At 38.9% G+C, this 20,232-nt stretch overlaps 1 protein-coding gene across 1 annotated transcript; it reads left to right on the top strand.

The window, feature by feature from the left end:
• The first annotated feature begins 2,686 nt into the window (after positions 1–2,686).
• On the top strand, positions 2,687–7,897 carry LOC133785090 (U-box domain-containing protein 3). The gene is made up of 5 exons (XM_062224352.1): positions 2,687–2,937; positions 4,583–4,860; positions 5,008–5,127; positions 5,353–7,224; positions 7,436–7,897. Exons 2-5 carry the CDS (start codon positions 4,588–4,590, stop codon positions 7,499–7,501), a joined length of 2,331 nt encoding a protein of 776 aa, XP_062080336.1. The 5' UTR covers positions 2,687–2,937; positions 4,583–4,587; the 3' UTR covers positions 7,502–7,897.
• Positions 7,898–20,232: the final 12,335 nt, after the last annotated feature.

Below are 20,232 nucleotides of genomic sequence, written 5' to 3'. Positions count from 1 at the left end.
TCAAGCATAGTGAGTTATGGAGATTTGGGAAGTTTTTCAAAAAGAGGAAGGAAAAATAGTGTGGGAACAAAAGTGATTTATGACTCATTGATCATCATAATCAGGGTGTTTCAAGATCGAGATCTTTATGTAGTTTCAAGGGTGGTGGTGGTGGTGGGTGGTTCGAATTAGAGGACGACGGAGAATTGATGGTCTCTAGCACTTGTAGCTCGATTTCGGGAGCCCGGAGTTCGAACGTAACAGCTTGTATGGTTTTGAACTCGGGAAGACGAAGTGGGTTTAGTGAGGCAGAGCCCGGGGTTCAAAAAAATCATTTTTAATTTTTTATGATATTTTAATATTTTTTATTTAATTTTTAAATATTTAAATGATTTTTTGAATAAAAATAAATAATAAATAACGTAGATCAATCAAAGGCTGTCACGTGTGAATTTACTTGGTAGTTAACAGTGAGGTACCTACAGCTGCTAAAAATATTGACGGAAGATATTTTAGCCGCAAAAAAAAAAAGACTTAGGCATTTAAGTATTATAAAGTTAAAAATTTAAGTGTTTTCGACACAAATATCCCATTCTAGAATAATCTCATCTTCACTATATTATAATTCTAGGGTTTAAAAAAAGAAACACCTTATACAAAACACAAGAATCTTAAAGATTATCATTCCCTTAAAAAGATTAACTCATACCAAACAACTCTAGTTCATGGGTTGGAATTCATAAGCATCCAAAAAAAAAAAAAAAGAAGTCAGAAAGGAATGTTCCCTTAGTTAAAAAAAGGTTAAAGAAGTGGGATAATGGGTGGTTGGTCATAGTTGAAAACTTAGTGATTTGTGGTTAAAATTAAGTGGTGTGTAGAAAGAAATAAGGTGAGAGAAAATGGGTCAATGTGACCATAATTGGTCTAGGAGTACTTAGCTGACTTTGAAATGTGACTAAAGAACTCACAAGTGAATGTAATCCCTTTTACTTAAAATAATTAATTGTTAATTGAGTTTGGTCAAACTCAAAAAACAAGCAAAAAAAGCAAGGGAATTGCTCATCTCTTTTTTCCTTTAACATTTTTTTTTTAATCTAACAAATGGGTGATTTTGGTTTTCCACTTTCTGGTTTTTATTGAGAAAAATATAATAAAATTCAATGAAGATGATCTATAATCGGCCCTCTATGCAATAATGTAATAAATTACTAATTTGGATGTATATAGTTATAGTCTCTAGAAAAATAATTTTGATGCCAAAATACACAAACAACATTCTTGGAATCTTGTGTTCTAGTCTATAGATCTTTTATTTGCATTTACAATGGGTTTTGTTGTAACAAAAGTACATTGTTTGGAGGGGTTCATCATATGAGGTCCTCAAAGATTCTTTGTGCTTAAGCTTGTCCTATTCACTAATTATGTACTATTTGTTATGATATATTTATCTCAAATAAAATAAATATATAATCCTATAATCTTAATTTAAGAAGCTTTGGTGGTTTATGCAATATCCACAGCTGGGTAGTAAAACAAACAAGCTATAGTCCAACCCTAAAATTAAATAAATAAATAAAGTTATGACTTATGAGGCTTGGTGTCACATCCCACAAAATAAAAATAGAGAATTCCTCACTAAGTTGTTGATTCTCATAATGATATATACGTAGTCTAAGGAAAATTCTTGGACAAAAATAAGTCAATATATAGAGACATTGTTACCCAGTTAATGATTTGAAAATCTGTATTTTATAATTTGCAATATATTGATGGAATGACAACTACTCATCTTTTTCTATTTCTTTCTTTTATTATGTTACAAAAATAAAATAAAAATAATAATGGGATAAGAAATCAAGTTTGGTAACTAGCCTTTTGCATAATAGTCTCATTTTGATAATTTCTTAGACATCTTGAAACAAAATTACCAAAACAAAACTATTTAAAAAATGTGACATTATAAATGAGTCTATTTTCACAAATTACTTAATTTATTGTATTATCTTATTTGACCTTTTTCTTAGATAATAGATAACATAATACATATAAAGATGCGAACTTTATGTGTCTTAAAAAATAGCGATAGAAATAAAATTTCCTTACCATTTCCATTGTAATAACTTCACGTTCATAATATATACATAAATATATTTTTTTAAAACTCTTCTTACCAAAAAAAAAAAGAGAATCTTTTACATAAAATAATTAGCCATTTATTTGATTATGTTATAATGCATAACATCTTTTTGATAACTAATTTAACACTACGAAACATACCCAATAGACAAAATATATACACAAAAATGGAAAATATGAACATGGCTACAATGAGAATACATGATGATTTAAGGGTATTATTGGTAAGCTAAAATTAGTTAAGCCACAAAAAATGGTGTTAATTAATAATGATTTTTTAATAAGCAAAAAATTACTTTTGTTTTTGTTTTTTTGTTAGATTTATTATTCTATTCCAATTTCATTGTATCCGCTATCCATACAAAAAAGGCTAGACTTGTAAGTGTTATCATAAAATAATGATCTAAAAAATCTCTTTCATTTCACCTTAACAATGTTTGAGGTTTAATGTTTATTAGGAAATATTATTATTATTATTGTTTTTTTTTAATTCTTACAAAACTCAACAAATCTCCAACTGCATAGGACCCCACAAATTTTACCCTTTTCCTTTTTATATTTTATTTATTTATTTATTTTCATATCATTTTCATTCTAGCTCTCTCTCTCTCTTACCGTCTCCCTTTCCTTCCTTCTTCTCTGGTTCTTTCTCTCCTTCTCATGCAGCTTTTGTAATGAAAGCAATGCATGGTTATAGAGTGATCTGTTTGATATTGCTCTGTATCATAAATCCCATTTCATTTTTCATGTAAAGTTTTTGGCTTTGGGGTTCATCAGGATCTGTACAAAGTTTAACCACCGGCTCAAGCCACATTAATAGCGGTACGTTTTTATTCAAAGCTTATTTGGTTGCTTGGTTTTGTTTCTGTAATGTTTATAGTTTCATGAGATTTTAGGTTTTTTTCATCATAATACTTGTGAAACATGAAATGGGTTAATTGGTTTTTTCTTGTGCTTCTTCTTGGTGTTTTTTTGTTCTTTGGTTTTGTGTGAATTTTTCTGGGTGTTGTATGAAAATGGGGTTTGGTGGTTTTGGAAGAAGTTTGATCAGATTTTCTGGGAAGTGTCGAGTTGTAGTATTTTTATTGATTAAAAAGCTTAAAGCTGGTTGGATTTACATGCCTCTGTTTGTTCGATATTAAAGACTGAGTGAGGAGATGAAGCTTAAAAAGTATTAGTTTTTCAATTTCAATAGTTTGGAATTGTGGAATTCAAAGGGAAAAGTCATAGGGAAGTATTTATATTATATTCACCTTAGTTTTTTCTATTTGGGTATTAGAATTTGATATTTTTTTATTTCAAATTTTAATCTCTTTCCCTTTTCATATTTTTCTTGGCTGCGAGAAGAAACGTGAAAGAACAATTATCTTATTTTTAAGAAAGCTTTTGACTGGAAAGTCCTTTTTCCCTATAACAAATTGGAATAGGAAAATAAGAGTTTTACTTATTTGGGGAATACCCTTTTGGGGAACAAGCCATTTGGATAAAACTTAGCTTGGAAACTGTCATGGAATGAACCTATAGGTTCTTCGTTTAAGGGGTTTGGCAAAGGTTTATATGAATTTCGCATTGCACATAAGTAATATCTGGCAATTGAATTTCTAAGAATCTGTTTGGTTTTAAAGGATCTGTAGCTTCACCTATTTATGTTAGATAGATGAAGCTTTTTGCACACAACAGTTTAAAGTATGAAATGGATGAATGCTTCTGGAGTTCTGGGTCTTTTAACAAGTTCTTGATTTTTGATAAAGATAAACGAGCCCAAGTTTCTAGTAGTTATACTGATTGTTTGTTTGAAACTTTGATATTACAACATGGATGATGGATGAGAATCAGCAGGAAGCAAGTCTTTGGTATAGTGTACGGTAGTGATGCCACTAGAAATCGTTAAGAGGGTGTTTCAGTACTAGATAATTGCATTGGTTGTCTTAGCTTCAGGAGTTGTATGGAAGTTCTTATTTCTTTTCTGACTGTATGTGGACCTCGGTTGACCAGAGAACATCTTAGTTTTAGCTATTACTGTGGCTTGATACAGACTTAAGTTGCATTGCTTGTGTTTGTGCTCAATGGCTATTCAGTTGGATGCTTGATTATCGAGATCCAGTACATGTCAAATTGGTTTTTTGAATTTGTAGGGGTGAGTCGTTCTTGGTCATCCTTCTAACCAATGTCAACTGGATTTCTACCAAGTTGTGTGTTGCTATAACTTAGCAAAGATACGGTGCTTGAAAACTTTGTCCTCTGGATCCAGAAAGTTGCTTTTACTTTTGTAATCTAAATCTATTAACTCCAAGGTTGCCAGCCTACTTTAAAAGTTGTTCCATGATAATGGTTTCATTCATGATTAAAATAATGAGTGAGGTTGAGCCTTGTTGTGGTTTTCCTTTCAATATTTTAAAATAGAACTTTATTCAGAAGGTGTGCCTTGTTTATTTTTTTTGATTTGATGATCTATTTTCTCATACAGGTAAGATGGACACATCTGTAAAATGTCTTATAAACAGCATTTCTCGATTCATTCATTTAGTTTCATGCCAAAATGTGAAACCCATGCCCATACAGAAGGACTATAGAAATATAGCTGGTGTGCTGAAGCTTTTGAAGCCATTTCTTGATGAAGTGCTTGATTCCGGAATGTACTCTGATGAGATCCTATGTAAAGAATTTGAAGAGTTGGATATGGCTGTTAATATGGCTAGAGAGTTCATGGAAGACTGGTCTCCAAAAATGAGCAAGATTTGCAGTGTAAGTTACTTAGCTATACTGGATTCATTTTAAACAGGGCAACGGATTTCTACTGGACTATTTTTTGTATTTGTGGATGGAGCGTGGAGTGGGATTTGAAAACTCTGCCACTGTCTTAATTTTAGTCATCTGGTTTATATGTACCAGGTTTTACGAAGCGAGCAATTGTTTATGAAAATTCAAGGTTCTTTACTTCTGATCTGCTGCGCACTGCACAGATTTCTGCAGTCATCTGATTCACCCAGTTCAAGAGTGACTGCTATTAAGGTGTGTACTAAATTTGAACTGTTCCGAGTATATTGATGGGTGCACTAGATTTTTTTTTTTTTTGGGGGGGTGTTTATATTATTTTCTGTTGTCCAGAAGTAATAGGTGCAGTGGACAATCATTCTGTTGATTTTTGTTTATTGATCGATTTCTTATTTCTGTTAGAAGCATTTTGTCCACTTGTATTGTTTCACGCAAGACTAATCTCTGTTAATGGATTTTCAGCACTGTATGCAGGAAGTTCAGTCCATGAAGCAGGAAAGAATAGCTAAAGATATAGAAGATGCTATGAGAGCTCAAAACAGTGTCTTGTCCAGCGAACATCTTATGAGAATCATCGAATTGCTTGATTTGACGTCAAGCCAAGAATTGTTGAAAGAAATTATTGCTGTAGAGAAGGAGAGAATGAATGCTGAATCCAGTAAAGTGAGAGGAGAATTGAACCAAATTAGGCAGATTATGAGTCTTGTCTACCATATCCGTGATTGCATGGTTAAGGTTCAGCGACTTGAAGCCGTCCCAGTCCCTTCATACTTCTGCTGTCCTTTGTCATCAGAACTCATGTTGGATCCTGTGATTGTGGCTTCAGGACAAACGTACGAGAGATCTTCGATCCAGAAGTGGCTTAATGATGGGCTGACCATTTGCCCCAAGACTCATCAAAAGTTGGCTCACACAAATGTCATTACTAATTATACTGTCAAAGCTATGATAGCGACATGGTCCGAGGAGAACAATGTAAAACTTCCTGCTAACTCTGACCGCACTAGAGTCATAGTCTCATTACAACCAGACCATGTGTCTCCTAGGGTTTCAGTTGCCACAGATAGTGTACAATGCTCTTTACACAGTAACAATTCTACATCAAGATCATTTGTAGAAGTTGGAAATGGAACCGAGAAGCGAAATGAAGATGTTTCTCCTGTATTACGTCGAGAGAAGCCCAATGGTTGCCACAGTATGGAAAAAGGCCATCCATCCCCTGAACACTCGTACTCTCACAGCAGGAGTGAATCAACCTCCAGTGCTGTTTCGAGTATTGATTATGTGCCATCAGCATTGACTGAGGTGTCAGGGGTATCATATAAGCCTGAAACTGCGAATGAGTTGTCTGGAGAAATTACTTCCGAGCATGTTGCTCCTATTCCTCCATATAAAGAACCAAGAAATTCTCATTGGCTGTCAGGTAAGCAGTTTAATGTCTCCAATACAAGGGAAGCTACAACAGGGAGTGGGAACCTTAGTAACTTGAATAAAGAGTCCATATCATCAGTATCTGAGGATTTAACAACGGCTTCCCATGTAACTAAACTGATTGAAGATCTCAAAAGTCTATCCACCGAAGAGCAAACTACAGCTGCTGAAGAACTCCGGCTTCTCGCAAAGCACAATGTGGAGAATCGCAGTATTATTGGTCAGTGTGGTGCTATCAAACCGTTACTTTCACTGCTGTATTCAGAGGTGAAGAAAACGCAGGAACATGCTGTAACTGCTCTTTTGAATTTATCAATTAATGAAGACAATAAAGCTATGATTGCTGAAGCAGGAGCAATAGAACCATTGATCCATGTACTAAGAACTGGGAATAATGGAGCAAAAGAGAATTCGGCTGCAGCTTTATTCAGCCTCTCTGTACTGGAAGAATACAAGGAAAAAATTGGTCGTTCTGGTGCAGTGAAAGCTTTAGTGGATCTTCTAGGATCAGGGACTCTCAGAGGAAAGAAGGATGCTGCTACTGCTTTGTTTAACCTATCTATTTTTCATGAAAATAAGGCTCGGATAGTTCAAGCTGGGGCCATAAGGCATCTTGTAGAGTTACTTGACCCAGGTACTGGGATGGTTGACAAGGCTGTTGCCCTTCTTTCAAACTTGTCCACAGTAGGAGAGGGTCGTTTAGCAATGGTGCGGGAAGGGGGAATTCCATTACTAGTTGAGATCGTTGAATCAGGTTCCCAGAGGGGGAAGGAAAATGCTGCCTCCATACTACTGCAACTGTGCCTTCATAGTACTAAATTTTGTACCCTGGTTCTACAGGAAGGAGCTGTCCCTCCCCTTGTGGCCTTATCTCAATCTGGCACACCGAGAGCGAGAGAAAAGGTACGCAGCTTTAACATTTCTCTGGTCTCTTATTAAATGTTACTTGGCTTTTGCTTGTCTACTTTAAATCGGCAGATGTTTCTTTCCATTCCACATAACGGTCCAACGCTCTTGCCTTGGTGCCGCTCATCAAGTCATCATGTATTTATCTAAGATTAGTAATGTGACTTGTTGATTTAAACCAATTTTCCATTCTTCCACGTAAATGCAGGCACAGCAGCTCCTCAGTCATTTTCGTAATCAGCGCGAAGGGTCTACCGGGAAAGGAAAATCATGAAAAGAGAGACATTTCTTGATCTGTGTTCTTCATCCGAGCACCCCATTAGCCTTGAGGACTACTTTTCATATATTCTTTGATTTTAACCATAATTTATTGCAACATATTCTAGATATCATTTGTTTCTTCCTTTTCTGCTGGGTGCTGACTGGATTGTAAAACGTAGTAGGAATTCTTTTGTGCTATGTCAGCTACTTTGCCTTAGTTTTTCTTAGAATATAGTTATTGTTGAGTGGTGGAGTTAGATTCAGTGCAGGTCCTTTTTTTCTTTATTTGTTTTGGTACTCAATCAGTGGTGTATATATATATATATATACTGTACATATGCTATAGACTCTTGTAATCTGGTACAATACAGTCTTGGTTTCTTGTGTATGCTAGTTGGTATACAGTAGAGTTCCAGTTTTGAGCATTTAGTATACTTCTAAAATAAACATTTTACAATGAAAAAATAATGAAGCTTGTGAAATTAACTCAGACCTTTATTGAATAAGTAGGTTAGAAAGAAAAATGTTGAAAATATGGTAATAGTATCATTTTTCTTCTACAGTTTTCTTTTTGGCTGTGCTATTGTTTGAGTTAGGCCTTACTGTAACATTTCAACTTTTGTGCCTAATTCACCATTTCTTTAGAAAGGAGCCTACTTTTCATCTGGGCTAGTACTCTGTTTGTTAGGAAAGATATTTGGAAAAAACAAAATAAGCCATTACTGTTTATACATTGAAAAACCATGACTCTCAAAGGTTACAAGGCACTACTCAAAAGTATTATTATGATGTATATATGGTGCCCTTATGTGCCAAACTTTAACTCGTTAAATTAAAATTTTTTATTATTTTAAATTAAAGTATATAGATTCTGATATTAAATTTAAATACCGTATCAATTGATGTTGAGAACCAGAGGAAAGAGAGGGACATGTGCCCCCACTTAATTTTATTTTTATATATATTTCAAATGTGCCCCCTTAAAATATTTATTAAAATTACTTATAATTTACATATATATTTTTTCAAATATATCTCCATTGCCTTTCACTAAAATAAATTTCTGGCTCAGCCCTTGGGCACCATATAGTATTTGCAGCCAAAGTACTATTATTTTGATCAAAATTGCACTATGTACAAATAAATACTAATATTTTGGTTAAAATTACACTTATGTACTAATTTTTTTTACGACATTAATACAGTCCGTGAATAAAAATATGTGATTAGTAGTATCACACCGTTAACGCTATTATAATTAACCAAATGTCAACTTATGATTGGAGTAACTATTAATAATTTTTAAAAAAAAAAAAAGATCTTATGAAATGAATTTAAAAATTAAAATAATATTTTTTTGGTGACAATGCTATAAAATAAATTTAATTTGTTAAATTTTTTTAAGATTATTGAAGAATCTTAAAATTTAATAATCAAAGGGGAAGTATTTGAAATAAGTTAAAAGAATCTGTACATAAGTAAAACTTTGATCAAAATAGTAGTACTTATGCTAGCAAATATGTACTCCTTATCAGAAATTGAAAATCAATAAAATTAAAATTGCATCTTTGTTACACCCAAATTTCGAGAATAAAAAGAATAGCCTCGAAATGTCGGCTCGAATTGTGAAGCTCGTAATAGTTAAACTCGAAATAGTTAAGCTCGTATATACGGATACTAGAAAAACACTTGTGCGAATTATTAAATGGTTCTAGATCTATTACTAGCACTTGAGCATGAGTCGCATCGTTCGAGCCTGAGTTGCAGGCTCGAATGCACCGACCTTCGTACTCGACAAAATTACTAGTGAGGAGGAGGTTACAACTGGAATGGTGAGCTCAAAGCCTGGGCCGGTCTCGAAAGCATGTCAGCAATATGATCGAGCTCAGCGACGCGTTTTGTACACGAGAATACTATTAGGAAACCCCTATTCCATGGGGATTCGTTATTATCATATATTACATCCCTATTGTCATGAGATATTATGTAATCAAGACATTTATTATATTTATTTCAAATTAATATGATTGATTGTAACTTCCCTGAATCAGATGAAGATATTCTCATGACCAGGTTTATAAATAGCATGGTCTTATTCATTTGTATTGACGAAAAATTTGTATTGGAGAATACTCTGCCAAATTACTTTCTGAAAAAGCTTTGAGGGAGTACTGAGAGTAATAATAGTGACTTGTGGACTAGATAGATTTTAACTGTTGAACCACGTAAAAAGCCTATGAATCCTTCTATTTTTTCTGTGTCTGTGTTTAGTGCTCTTCATATCTAAGTTGACGAAAAATGACGTTAGCATATTGGTGCTTTCATTGAGAGCACTAAACAAATTTCTGTATTGTTTAATAAAAAACCTCCTGCAAATCATCAATGGTCGCTACGAACAATCCTAGAACTGATGGGCGACAATTGCCACAAATCTCTGAGGAAACTCCTTAGACTGAGAACTACCCGCGAAGGCCTGGGAAGCAGCCCATAGCAGATCAAAGCACTGATGAGGGAATTGCCTCTTCTGCCTCCAGGAGGCAACCTTCTCTAACCCCCAGACCCGACGAGGATCTATACTATAATCCCGAAAGGTACGTACCCATTGTGGAATTAGAGAATCATAGATTGCGCGAATATTTGGCCGAAGCTACGCGATGAAAAGAGGAGTTGGCTAGGCAGGCTGCCGAAGCGCAGACACTGCCTTGAAGGGCTAGGGGATGACCCCGTGGGAGTATGACTGCCAGAATGGCTGAACAAAGGGCCCAGCAAGCCTAGCCGAGGCCCAGGACAAATACCGGCAAGGGTTGTCCTGGGAGAAATGCTCAAAATGATACTAGTGTCAACCCTACGGTGAGTGTAACTGCTGGAACGAGGAATAACCGCGCTCCTCTTGTAGCTTGGAGTAATAACCCCGAGCATGTCAGGAACAACCCGAAGCCAGTCTGAGTCACCTTCCAGACCCAATAATGGAAGCCCCCCGCCATCGCCAATAAGGCATCCTCCGTCGCCAATAAGGCACCCCTCTCCAGTTCGAGAGGCACCCCAGCCAGCTCCTAATGGGAACCGAGAGGGGGAACGGGCACCCCAAAGACCCTCACGGAGTGGTAGCCGAGATAGAAACCATAGAGTTCGACCTGGACATGGAGGTGAACGAGAAGCTCCCCGAGGACATAGGGCATCCCAACCAGTAGGAAGTCATATGTTGAGGTCACAAACAACTGGAGCGAGGGGGCCAGTGGAAGACCCACCTCGCAACCATCGAGCCACACAACAACCTGAGAGAAATGTTAGCTTCATAAGTGGAAGTTTGGACATCAGCATATCGGTGAGTGTATACAACACTGAACCCAGGAATACTGGGAATTATGAGAACAACAATCATGATCTTCTAGATCACCTAAATCAAAACCAGGGTCAGGCTAACCCTTCAAACTCGGATTTACGAAAACATCTGAATAGCCGAAAAGAGCCTATGTAGCCAGTATATGGGAATCAGTATAACCTTGTACTGGAGCAGAGAGCTGGAGTTTTCACAAACAATAACTAGCTGCCCCAAGTGAAAGCTTAACCTTCTGTGGACTTGGTCCAAGAAATAATTAACCAACTTGAAAGAGCATTCAGACTCATTCAAGAGGAGAGAAATAAGGACAAGGCTGACAACTCCGATGAGGAGCTCTAGCCTTTTGCTCCGCACATATCGAACACTCCACTTCCTTAAGGATTCAAGATACCCCGCGTGGCACCTTTTGACGAGACCTCAAACCCATACAACCATCTGAGTATGTTTAACACGATAATGCGCTCCAGCAACGTCAGATACGAGCTTAAGTGCATGCTTTTTCCAACCACGCTGACGGGACCAGCAAAAGATTGGTTCGACAAGTTTCAGAGGCATTCGATCTCGTCTTGGGAACAATTGGATAAGGAATTCAAGAAATAATTCAAGGCCATGGTAGGTGTCAGGCCCGAAGCCTCAACCTTGACTAATGTTAGACAACAACTGGGAGAGTCATTGAAAAGCTACCTGGCAAGGTTTAACATAGAGGTGGCATAAGCTCGGGATGTTGATGACACTGGTCATCTTATGGCAGTACCAGCTGGGGTATTGCTAGGAAGTCCCCTTTGGGATGATATGCAAAGGAAACCTATAAGGACAATATCCGAGTTCAACAAAAGGGCTCAGAGATTCGTCAATGTAGAAGAGGCGAGGTCAACATTAAAATTGACCCCTTAGCTTGTTATAACTACAACGACGAACATCAACTCAGCCTCGACCTTTGCTGGTCCCTCAACGTCGCGACCCTCAGGAGACAGCCCCTCAAAAAGGAAGAAAAATGAAGGGAATAACTCGGAGGCGGATGGGGGGAAAAAGAAAAAAATAGATATATACTTCTTCATTTACATAGTTTATATCGAGCAAACAGAAACTCGAGAAAACATTTTTATTGCAAAATAGAATTAGGTCCTGTTTAGACGACTTGACCCAAAGTGAAATCAAAAATTGAAGAGGGATACCAATAAATTCTGCAGATTCCATAGGGACATCAGTCATACCACCGATGAATGTAGACAACTGAAGGACGAGATCGAAGGTCTGATCTCGAGAGGATATTTTGGGCAGTATGTAAGAAACAGAAATCTAGCCCAAGCATCGGCTGGACAGAGGGCATGTAACGCCCCACGTCACTATGGTTGCTTCCTGGAATGATGACTGGCCCTACAAACCAATACGAGTCTTTCCAGCGTGCTTTGTCCTCACTCGCACGCTTCTTGGGAAAACTTCCTAGGAGGTCACCCATCTTGAGATTACTCCAGGTCAAGCACGCTTAACTTTGGAGTTCTCAAGTGATGGGCTACTGAAAAGAAGATGCATCTTGTTGATATAGGTAGTACCCATTAATCCATTTAAGCCATCTTCAACTGTGTAGTCCCATACTTACACAGTCTTAGAATCATCACACTTTACCTTCCCTAGGCGATGTGGGATTGCACAACTTTACCCGGTCTTTCCCCCTACGGATCACGGGATACTGACTGTCACAGGGCAGCTCCTACACATCCTGCCCAACAGAACACAGCCCCATGCATAAGGGAGGAAGACCGACCTCCCCCGATAGATGGGGAGGATGTGATAACCATTTTCGGAGGGCCACATATCGCTAGGTTGGGAAGAAATGCCCAGAAAAGATATGTCAACGAGCTCAAGACGAGGGACGGATCTTGCTACGAACCTGAACCATGAGCTCCAAAATAGCAGAAGGTTGAAACTCAACCCATTACTTTCGCAAAAGAAGACACATCGCACTTCCAACTTCCCCACAATGACCCACACTTCAGCTTGCCAATAAAATGGTGTGTCGGGTCTTGATAAATAATGGGAGCTTGGTTAACATCCTTTACAAGGCCACTTTGAAAAGGATGGAACTCGCAGTTCGAGACTTGAAGACCTGTGTGATGACGTTGTACGGATTTTCAAGAGAAGGAATAGCCAGCACGGTTTCCATCGAGCTCTCAGTAACCTTGGGAGACTATCCATTCTCAGTAACCAAGATTGTGGAGTTTATAGTGGTGGACACCCCATCAACCTACATTGTACTGCTCGGGAGGCCAACCTTGATTGAATTGGGGGCAGTGTCATTTGTGAGGCACTTTCCCATCAAGTTCCCAATCCAGTGGCATTGGGATGCTGAAGGGAGACTAGATGGCCGCCCGAGAATGTTATGGAATTTCCATGAGAGAGAAGGGCCAAATAAGTGCACAAGCACTTGTTATCATCCGGGAAATAAGCAGAATAATCTTTTAAGTCGAAGAAGAGATAAACCCCATAATAGAAGAGGATAGGGCCGATCCGAACCAATCAAGGAGCTCGAGGATGTAGAGCTCGATGAAAAGGATACCACTAGGGTGGTAAAGACAGGGAAGAACCTCCCCAAAGATGCGAGATAACAATTAATTCACTTTCTGGGGGAAAATTATGATGTGTTTGCATGGCCGCACTCGGACAGGGTTGGGATCAGCTCAAACATTATAAGCCATGCACTCAACATAGAAAAAAGCTTCCCTCCAAAGCAACAAAAAAGAAGGCTTCTGGACAATGAAAGGAATAAAGCCCTGAAAGAAGAGGTCGAAAGGTTGAAGGAAAATCGGTTTATTCGCAATGCTTTCTATCCCGATTGGATAGCCAATCCTGTGCTAGTTCTGAAGCCCAATGGCAAGTGGCAAACTTGCATTGATTATTCGGATCTCAATAAGGCATGTCCAAAGAATTGCTTTCCCTTACCTCGAATTGATCAACTCGTAGATGCCACCGTAGGTCACGGCATCATGTCATTCATGGATGCATACTCTGGATATAACCAGATAGCCATGCATGCATCTGACCAGGAACATACGAGCTTTATGACCGATAAAGGCTTGTATTGCTACAATGTGATGCCTTTCGGGCTCAAGAACGCTGGGGCCACATACCAAAGATTGGTGAATCGGATGTTTGCCAAGAAAATAGGGAATAACATGGAAGTTTATGTGGACGACATGCTGGTCAAGTCCAAGCATAACTGTAACCATGTAGATGATCTTGCTGAAAGCTTCGCTGTACTTCGGAAGTACAATATGAGACTTAACCTGCAGAATTTCTCATTCGGGGTAACCTCGGGAAAGTTTATCAGATTTATAGTAAATGCTTGAGGAAAACCCAAATAAGATTAAGGCATTAGTTGATAAGCCCTCACCTCGAAAACCTACAGATAGATGCCTCCCATTCTTTAATCTTTTGACAGAGGGCAAGAAATTCGAATGGTCAAATGAGTGTGATGTAACGCCCTGGTTACCCCAGAACAGTTACGGTGAACCAGAAATTTGACCCGTTACCCGAGTCCTTTGGTTAAAAACGTGCTCTAAATGTAATTAACAGGTTAAGGTGGAAAAACTGATAAAAGGAAAGGATGTATTACATTATAAAATGCTCTGCAGAGCTATCAAAACATTTATAAGTTGTTCTCAGTACAAAATAGTCATTACTGTTTCAAATTTACAATCCCGTCAACCTAAGGGGCAAAATAGGGTAAACCCCCTAGTTCCTCTGAGAACTCCTTGGCCGTGGCGGTCAAGTGGCCGCATATGTACACAACACCACCTGAGCTCTCCACTCAAGGCTGGGTGAGCTTTTCTTTCCCTTTACCTGCACCACATAGCAGCCATGAGCCAAGGCCCAGCAAGAAAACACAATATAACATGATATAATATCAACAATGATCATACTAATTATTCAGGACTATCAGTCCAAAACAGATAGGTGACAGTCACAAAAGTCACTGAAATGGGTACAGCCCCCTCTAGCCATGTGACGATAGGATCACCAGGGCTTAAGAGATGATGAACCTCTCCTAGCTTTAACAGGATAGGTGCATGGTGATTGGTCACCAACATAACCTTCCTCATGACCATTGAGTCATAACCTTGGAACATCGTTCCCTAGCCATGTGACAAGCAGTCACCGGGGCCCTGTGCCCTGGCTCTGAGTAACTAGTCATAGACTAGCCAAGCGCTTATATGTTTCATCAACCTTAGGGTCGGTCCAGCATTAATGCCATAGAGCCATTCAATGCCGATATCAATTAGATCTAATCTTCATTTGGCCCTGCGTTCATGTCGCTATGCCATCCCTGACTCTTAGGTCAGTAACCCTGACTAATCAATATATGTACAAGTATACAACATTCACTAGCATATAACATGCAATCCATGTCCACATATATCAACCAACATGCCTCAGTAATAATCACACATATCATATACATATATAGGGTGCAGCTGTATTCATACACTGTTTTCTTACCTCAGATTCGAGCTAGAATGATAAAAAGAACGACCCTTGAGAGCGATCAACCTCTAGTCCTTTAGCGGTCACCTAATCATAACCAAACACGGGATATCATTAATAATAATGATCAACATAGGTTTCCACACCAATATCTAGCCACCAGAAGATCAATCCCAACTAATCCAAGTAGTAGGAACACTCCCGAGGCCTATAGCTAAGTTCCCGGGGTCAAAACGAGCAAACGGGGTGAAAACAGGGCAAGGGCTGCGGCCCTGGAACCTTGGGACGCGGCCCCCAGAAATATCTGAAGCAAGCATTGCGACGCCCTATACCAAGGGCCGCGGCCCCCGACCCTGGGCCATTCCCAAACGGGTTTTCAACTTCTCCAAGCTTCCAAAATCATGCCTAAGCATCCCCAAACATCAAAACAAAGTTCCCAAGCTTCCCAAAACTCCAAAACTCACGAAACCCAAGGCTCAAACCCACCAAAAACACAACAATTTACAAAGTCCAATTCAAAGCTTAGAAACTCTAAAAACTCAAAACTTTAAACTTCGATTACCTTTGATTGAGTTGTTTTCTGTCAAATCCTTCAGTTAAGAAGCTTCTAATCTTTCCTAGGATCGCTATGCCATGATCCTCGCTTGATTCCGACTCCTAGAACTCAAGATTTCCTCAAAAATGCTTCGGGTGGCGAAAATGAGCTGAAGAGAGAGAAGGAATGATTTTCTGATCGTACATTCTATCTGACAACTACTTCAAGCTTAAGTAACCTCAAATAAAACCTAGTGCTCAGGGTCCCAAAAACACCCCCGGGGACATTATAGTCAGAACCTCCGAAATTTCACCCTGATCTTAAATATTCCCAATTTATCATCAAATAAACATTTTTATTACCCCAAAATTGACCCCGTTATGTCAAAACCGCTAATCCACTCTATATGACCGTCTCATGCCGAATAGCTTGAATATATCTCCATAATAATGGAATCTCATTTATTAGTCAAGTTATGCACCCAAATACACATATTCATCCTCAATGGGCCAAATTAACAAAACAGCATAATTATTCAAATGTGGACCCGCATGCACGCATATAACATCATATCATAATATAATTCACATATACATGCATATTATCAATTAATGGCATAATTAAACAAGTATGGCCCTCCCTGCCTACTATTCCCGCTATTAAACCATATCGGAGAATTCGAGGCATTACATGTGAGCTCATTTTTCAAGCCCTGAAGAAGCACCTCGCCGAACCACCGATCTTATCCAAGCCAAACACAGGGGAAGTATTGTACTTGTACCTCGCCACAACCGAGCATGCAATCAGCGTAGTACTTGTTCAGGTGGATAAGAAAGTGCATAAACCTATTTACTATGTTAGTAAAAGGTTACTGGGTGTAATGCCCCGAATTCTCCGATGTGGTTTAGTGGCGGTTTAGTAGGCCGGGAGGGCCATAACTGTTTAATTATGCCATTAAATGAATATATGCATGTTTATGTGAATTATATTATGATATGATGTTATATGCATGCATGTGGGTCCACATTTGAAATATTATGATGTTTTGATAATTTGGCCCATTGAGGGTAAATTTGTGTATTTGAGTGCATGATGTGATTTGTGAATGAGATTCCATTATTATGGAGATATATTTGAGCTATTCGACATGAGATGGTTTTATTTATTGGATTAGCGGTTTTATCATAACGGGGTTAATTTTGGGGTAATAGAAATGTTTATTTGATGATAAATTGGGAGTTATAGAGATCAGGGTGAAATTCTGGAAGTTTTGATTATAATGTCCCCGGGGCTATTTTTCGGACCCCGAGCACTAGGTTTTATTTGAGGTTACTTAAGCTTGAAGTAGTTGTCAGATAGAACGTACGATAAAAAAAACCTCTCGTTCTCTCTCATTAGTTCATTTTTGCAACCCGAAGCATTCTCGAAGAAATCTTGAGTTCTAAGAGTAGGAATCGAGCGAGGATCGAGGCATAGCGATCCTAGGAAAGATTAGAAGCTTCTTGATCGAAGGATTTGACGAAAAACAACCTAATCAAAGGTAATCGAAGTTTAAAGTTTTGAGTTTTTAGAGTTTCTAAGCTTTGAATTGGACTTTGTGAATTGTTGAGTTTTCGGTTCGTTTGAACCTTGGGTTTTGAGGGTTTTGGAGCATGGGGAAACTTGGGAACCTTGTTTTGATGATTGGGGAATGTTTAGGTATGATTTTGGAGGTTTTGAGAAGTTGAAAATACGTTTGGGAATGGTTCTAGGTTGGGTGCCGCGGCGCTTGCCTCTGGATTTTCTGGGGGCTGCGGTCCAAGGTGCCAGGGCTGTAGCCCTTGCCCTGTTTTCGCCCCATTTGCATGTTTCGACCCCGGGAACATGGTTTTAGGCCTCGGGATAACCCCTACTACCCGGATTAGTGAGGATTGATGTCTCGGAGGCTAGATCTTGGCTTGAGAACCCTTGTTTATCATGTTATTGATGGTATCCTCTAATGTGTTATGATTAGGTAACCGCTAAAGGACTAAATGCTAAACCGTTCTCAAGGGTCGTTCTTTTGTTCATTCTAGCTCGAATCAGAGGTAAGAAAACTGCACCCCATATGTGACATGCATGGTTATTCATGAGGCATGTTGGTTGTGTAAATGTGGACATGGATTGACTATTGGATGCTTAGCAAATGTTGCTCACTTGTGCATGGTACTGACTCATCAGTTAGATTTAGCAAATGTGCTAGTATCAACTGTGAAGCTATGACTTATTAGTCAGGTTCGACAGTGGTACTGGGCACTGGTCACATAGCGCTGATTCATTAGTCAGGACGGCCTTAACGTATTCCACGCAAGCCAATAAAGATTAGATCTAATCGACTTTCTGCATTGGATGACTCAAAAGAGCATTAATGCCGGACCGACCTCAAGTTCGGTGAATATCATAAGCGCTTGTGTGACTTACCCATCAGCCACTCACTTGATAAGTTAGAGACTTACCCATCAGTCTCTCATTTGTTAAGGCTAGTGGCTTACCCAGCAGCCACTCTTCTGTTTAAATTAGTGACTTGCTGTCAGTCACTCAGTATGGTTTACCAGAACCTCAAGTGATATTCACTCACCTGTTTGAGAGCTATGAGCTATGTGTGATTATAATGATAATCATTTGATAATGTTTACATATAATGCTATGTTTTCTTGCTGGGCTTTGGCTCATGGGTGCTATGTGGTGCAGGTAAAGGGAAAGAAAAGCTCACCCAGCCTTGAGTGGAGAGCTTAGGTGGTGATGTGTATATATGCGGCCGCTTGACCACCACGGCCAAGGAGTTCTCAGAGGAACTAGGGGGTTTACCTTATTTTTGCCGCTTAGGTTGGCGGGTTTATAATTTTGGAACAGTAACGACCTTTTTGAGTTGTAAATAACTTGTAAATGTTCTTGTGGGCCCATGAACAATTTTATGTATTGAATAAAACATATCATTTCCTTTTTGCTGATTTTCACCTTAGCTTGTTAATAACACTTAGAATACATTTTTAACCAAAGGACTCAGGCAATGAGTCAAATTTCTGGTTCACCATTCACCGTAACTGTTCTGGGGTAACCAGGGCATTACACTGGGGGTAGAGTCGAGATATCCATTAATGGAAAAGCTGGCTTTGTGCCTAATACATGCATCTTGAAAACTCCGACCTTACCTCCAAGGACACCCTGTGCACGTATTGACTGATCAACCGTTAAGACGAGTATTATCAAATCTTGAGGCCTATGGGAGATTGTTAAAATTGGTTGTCGAACTCGAGCAGTTCGAGATGATCTACCATCCAAGAACAACGATCAAAAGGCATGCCTTAGCAAATTTCATAGTCGAATGTACGGGGATCACCAACGAGGAAGTCATAACCCCATCCCGCGAGCTGTGGAGACTTTTACATCGATGGATCTTCTAATGAGAATGGGCTGGGAGCAGGAATCATTTTGATCACTCCGACGGGAAATCATTTTCATTCAGCCTTACGGTTTGGCTTCGAAGCATCAAATAACGAGGCTGGATACGAAGCGCTATTAGCAAGACTTCAGATAGCTTTCGAGCTCAAAGAAAAGGCTATTCACTACTATAGTGATTCCCAATTAGTCGTTAACCAGGTTTTAGGAGAATATCAAGCTCGTGGAATCAAAATGACAACTGATTTGGAAAAAGTTAAGGCAGCATTCGGGAAATTTGAGTTCTATGCCATTGAATAAGTTCCGCGGGAGCGGAACTCAAATGCGGATGTTGTAGCCAGGCTTGCAACAACCAAAGAAGCTGATACACTAAATGTGGTGTCAACCAAATTCCTACCGGTCCCAAGCATAACCGAACCTGAAGAAGAAGAAGATGTCAACATGATTGACTCATAACTTACCTGGATGACCCCCATAACTGATTACCTCAAAACCGGGAGCCTCCCAGCAGACCGAAACAAGGCTAGGAAACTTATGTACAAGATACCCAGATACACCATCTTAGAAGGTAAGTTGTACAGAAGTGAGGACTCTATGCCGCTAATAAAATGTGTAACTCCGCCCAAAGCCTGAAAAATATTAGAAAAAATCCATGAAGGATTTTGCGGAGACCACACTGGGGGGCAAAGTCTATCGAAAAAGGTGATTAGGCAATGATACTTCTGGCCTACAATTAAATCAAAATCGTTCGAATACATCAAGCGCTGTGACAAGTGTTAACAGTTTGCTTCAATCTCGTGAGCTCCACCCACCGAGCTCACCATGATGAGCTCCCCGTGGCCATTTGTAGTATGGGGAATTGACCTCATAGGATCCTTACCAATAGGAAAATGGGGAGTGAAATATGTTGTAGTCACTGTTGATTACTTCACAAAGTGGACCGAGGCTAAACCTCTAGCTATTATAATCT

This window comes from Humulus lupulus, chromosome 1 (genome assembly GCF_963169125.1).
Source record: "Humulus lupulus chromosome 1, drHumLupu1.1, whole genome shotgun sequence".
Classification (NCBI taxonomy): Eukaryota; Viridiplantae; Streptophyta; class Magnoliopsida; order Rosales; family Cannabaceae; genus Humulus; species Humulus lupulus.
This window is presented reverse-complemented; position numbering and strand designations above follow the sequence as displayed.

Coding starts and splice junctions, on each gene's coding strand:
- LOC133785090 (XM_062224352.1), top strand. CDS start 4,588: ATGGACACATCTGTAAAATGTCTTATAAACAGCATTTCTCGATTCATT. Junction 4,861..5,007: donor AAATGAGCAAGATTTGCAGT/GTAAGTTACTTA, acceptor TATATGTACCAG/GTTTTACGAAGCGAGCAATT. Junction 7,225..7,435: donor CACCGAGAGCGAGAGAAAAG/GTACGCAGCTTT, acceptor ACGTAAATGCAG/GCACAGCAGCTCCTCAGTCA.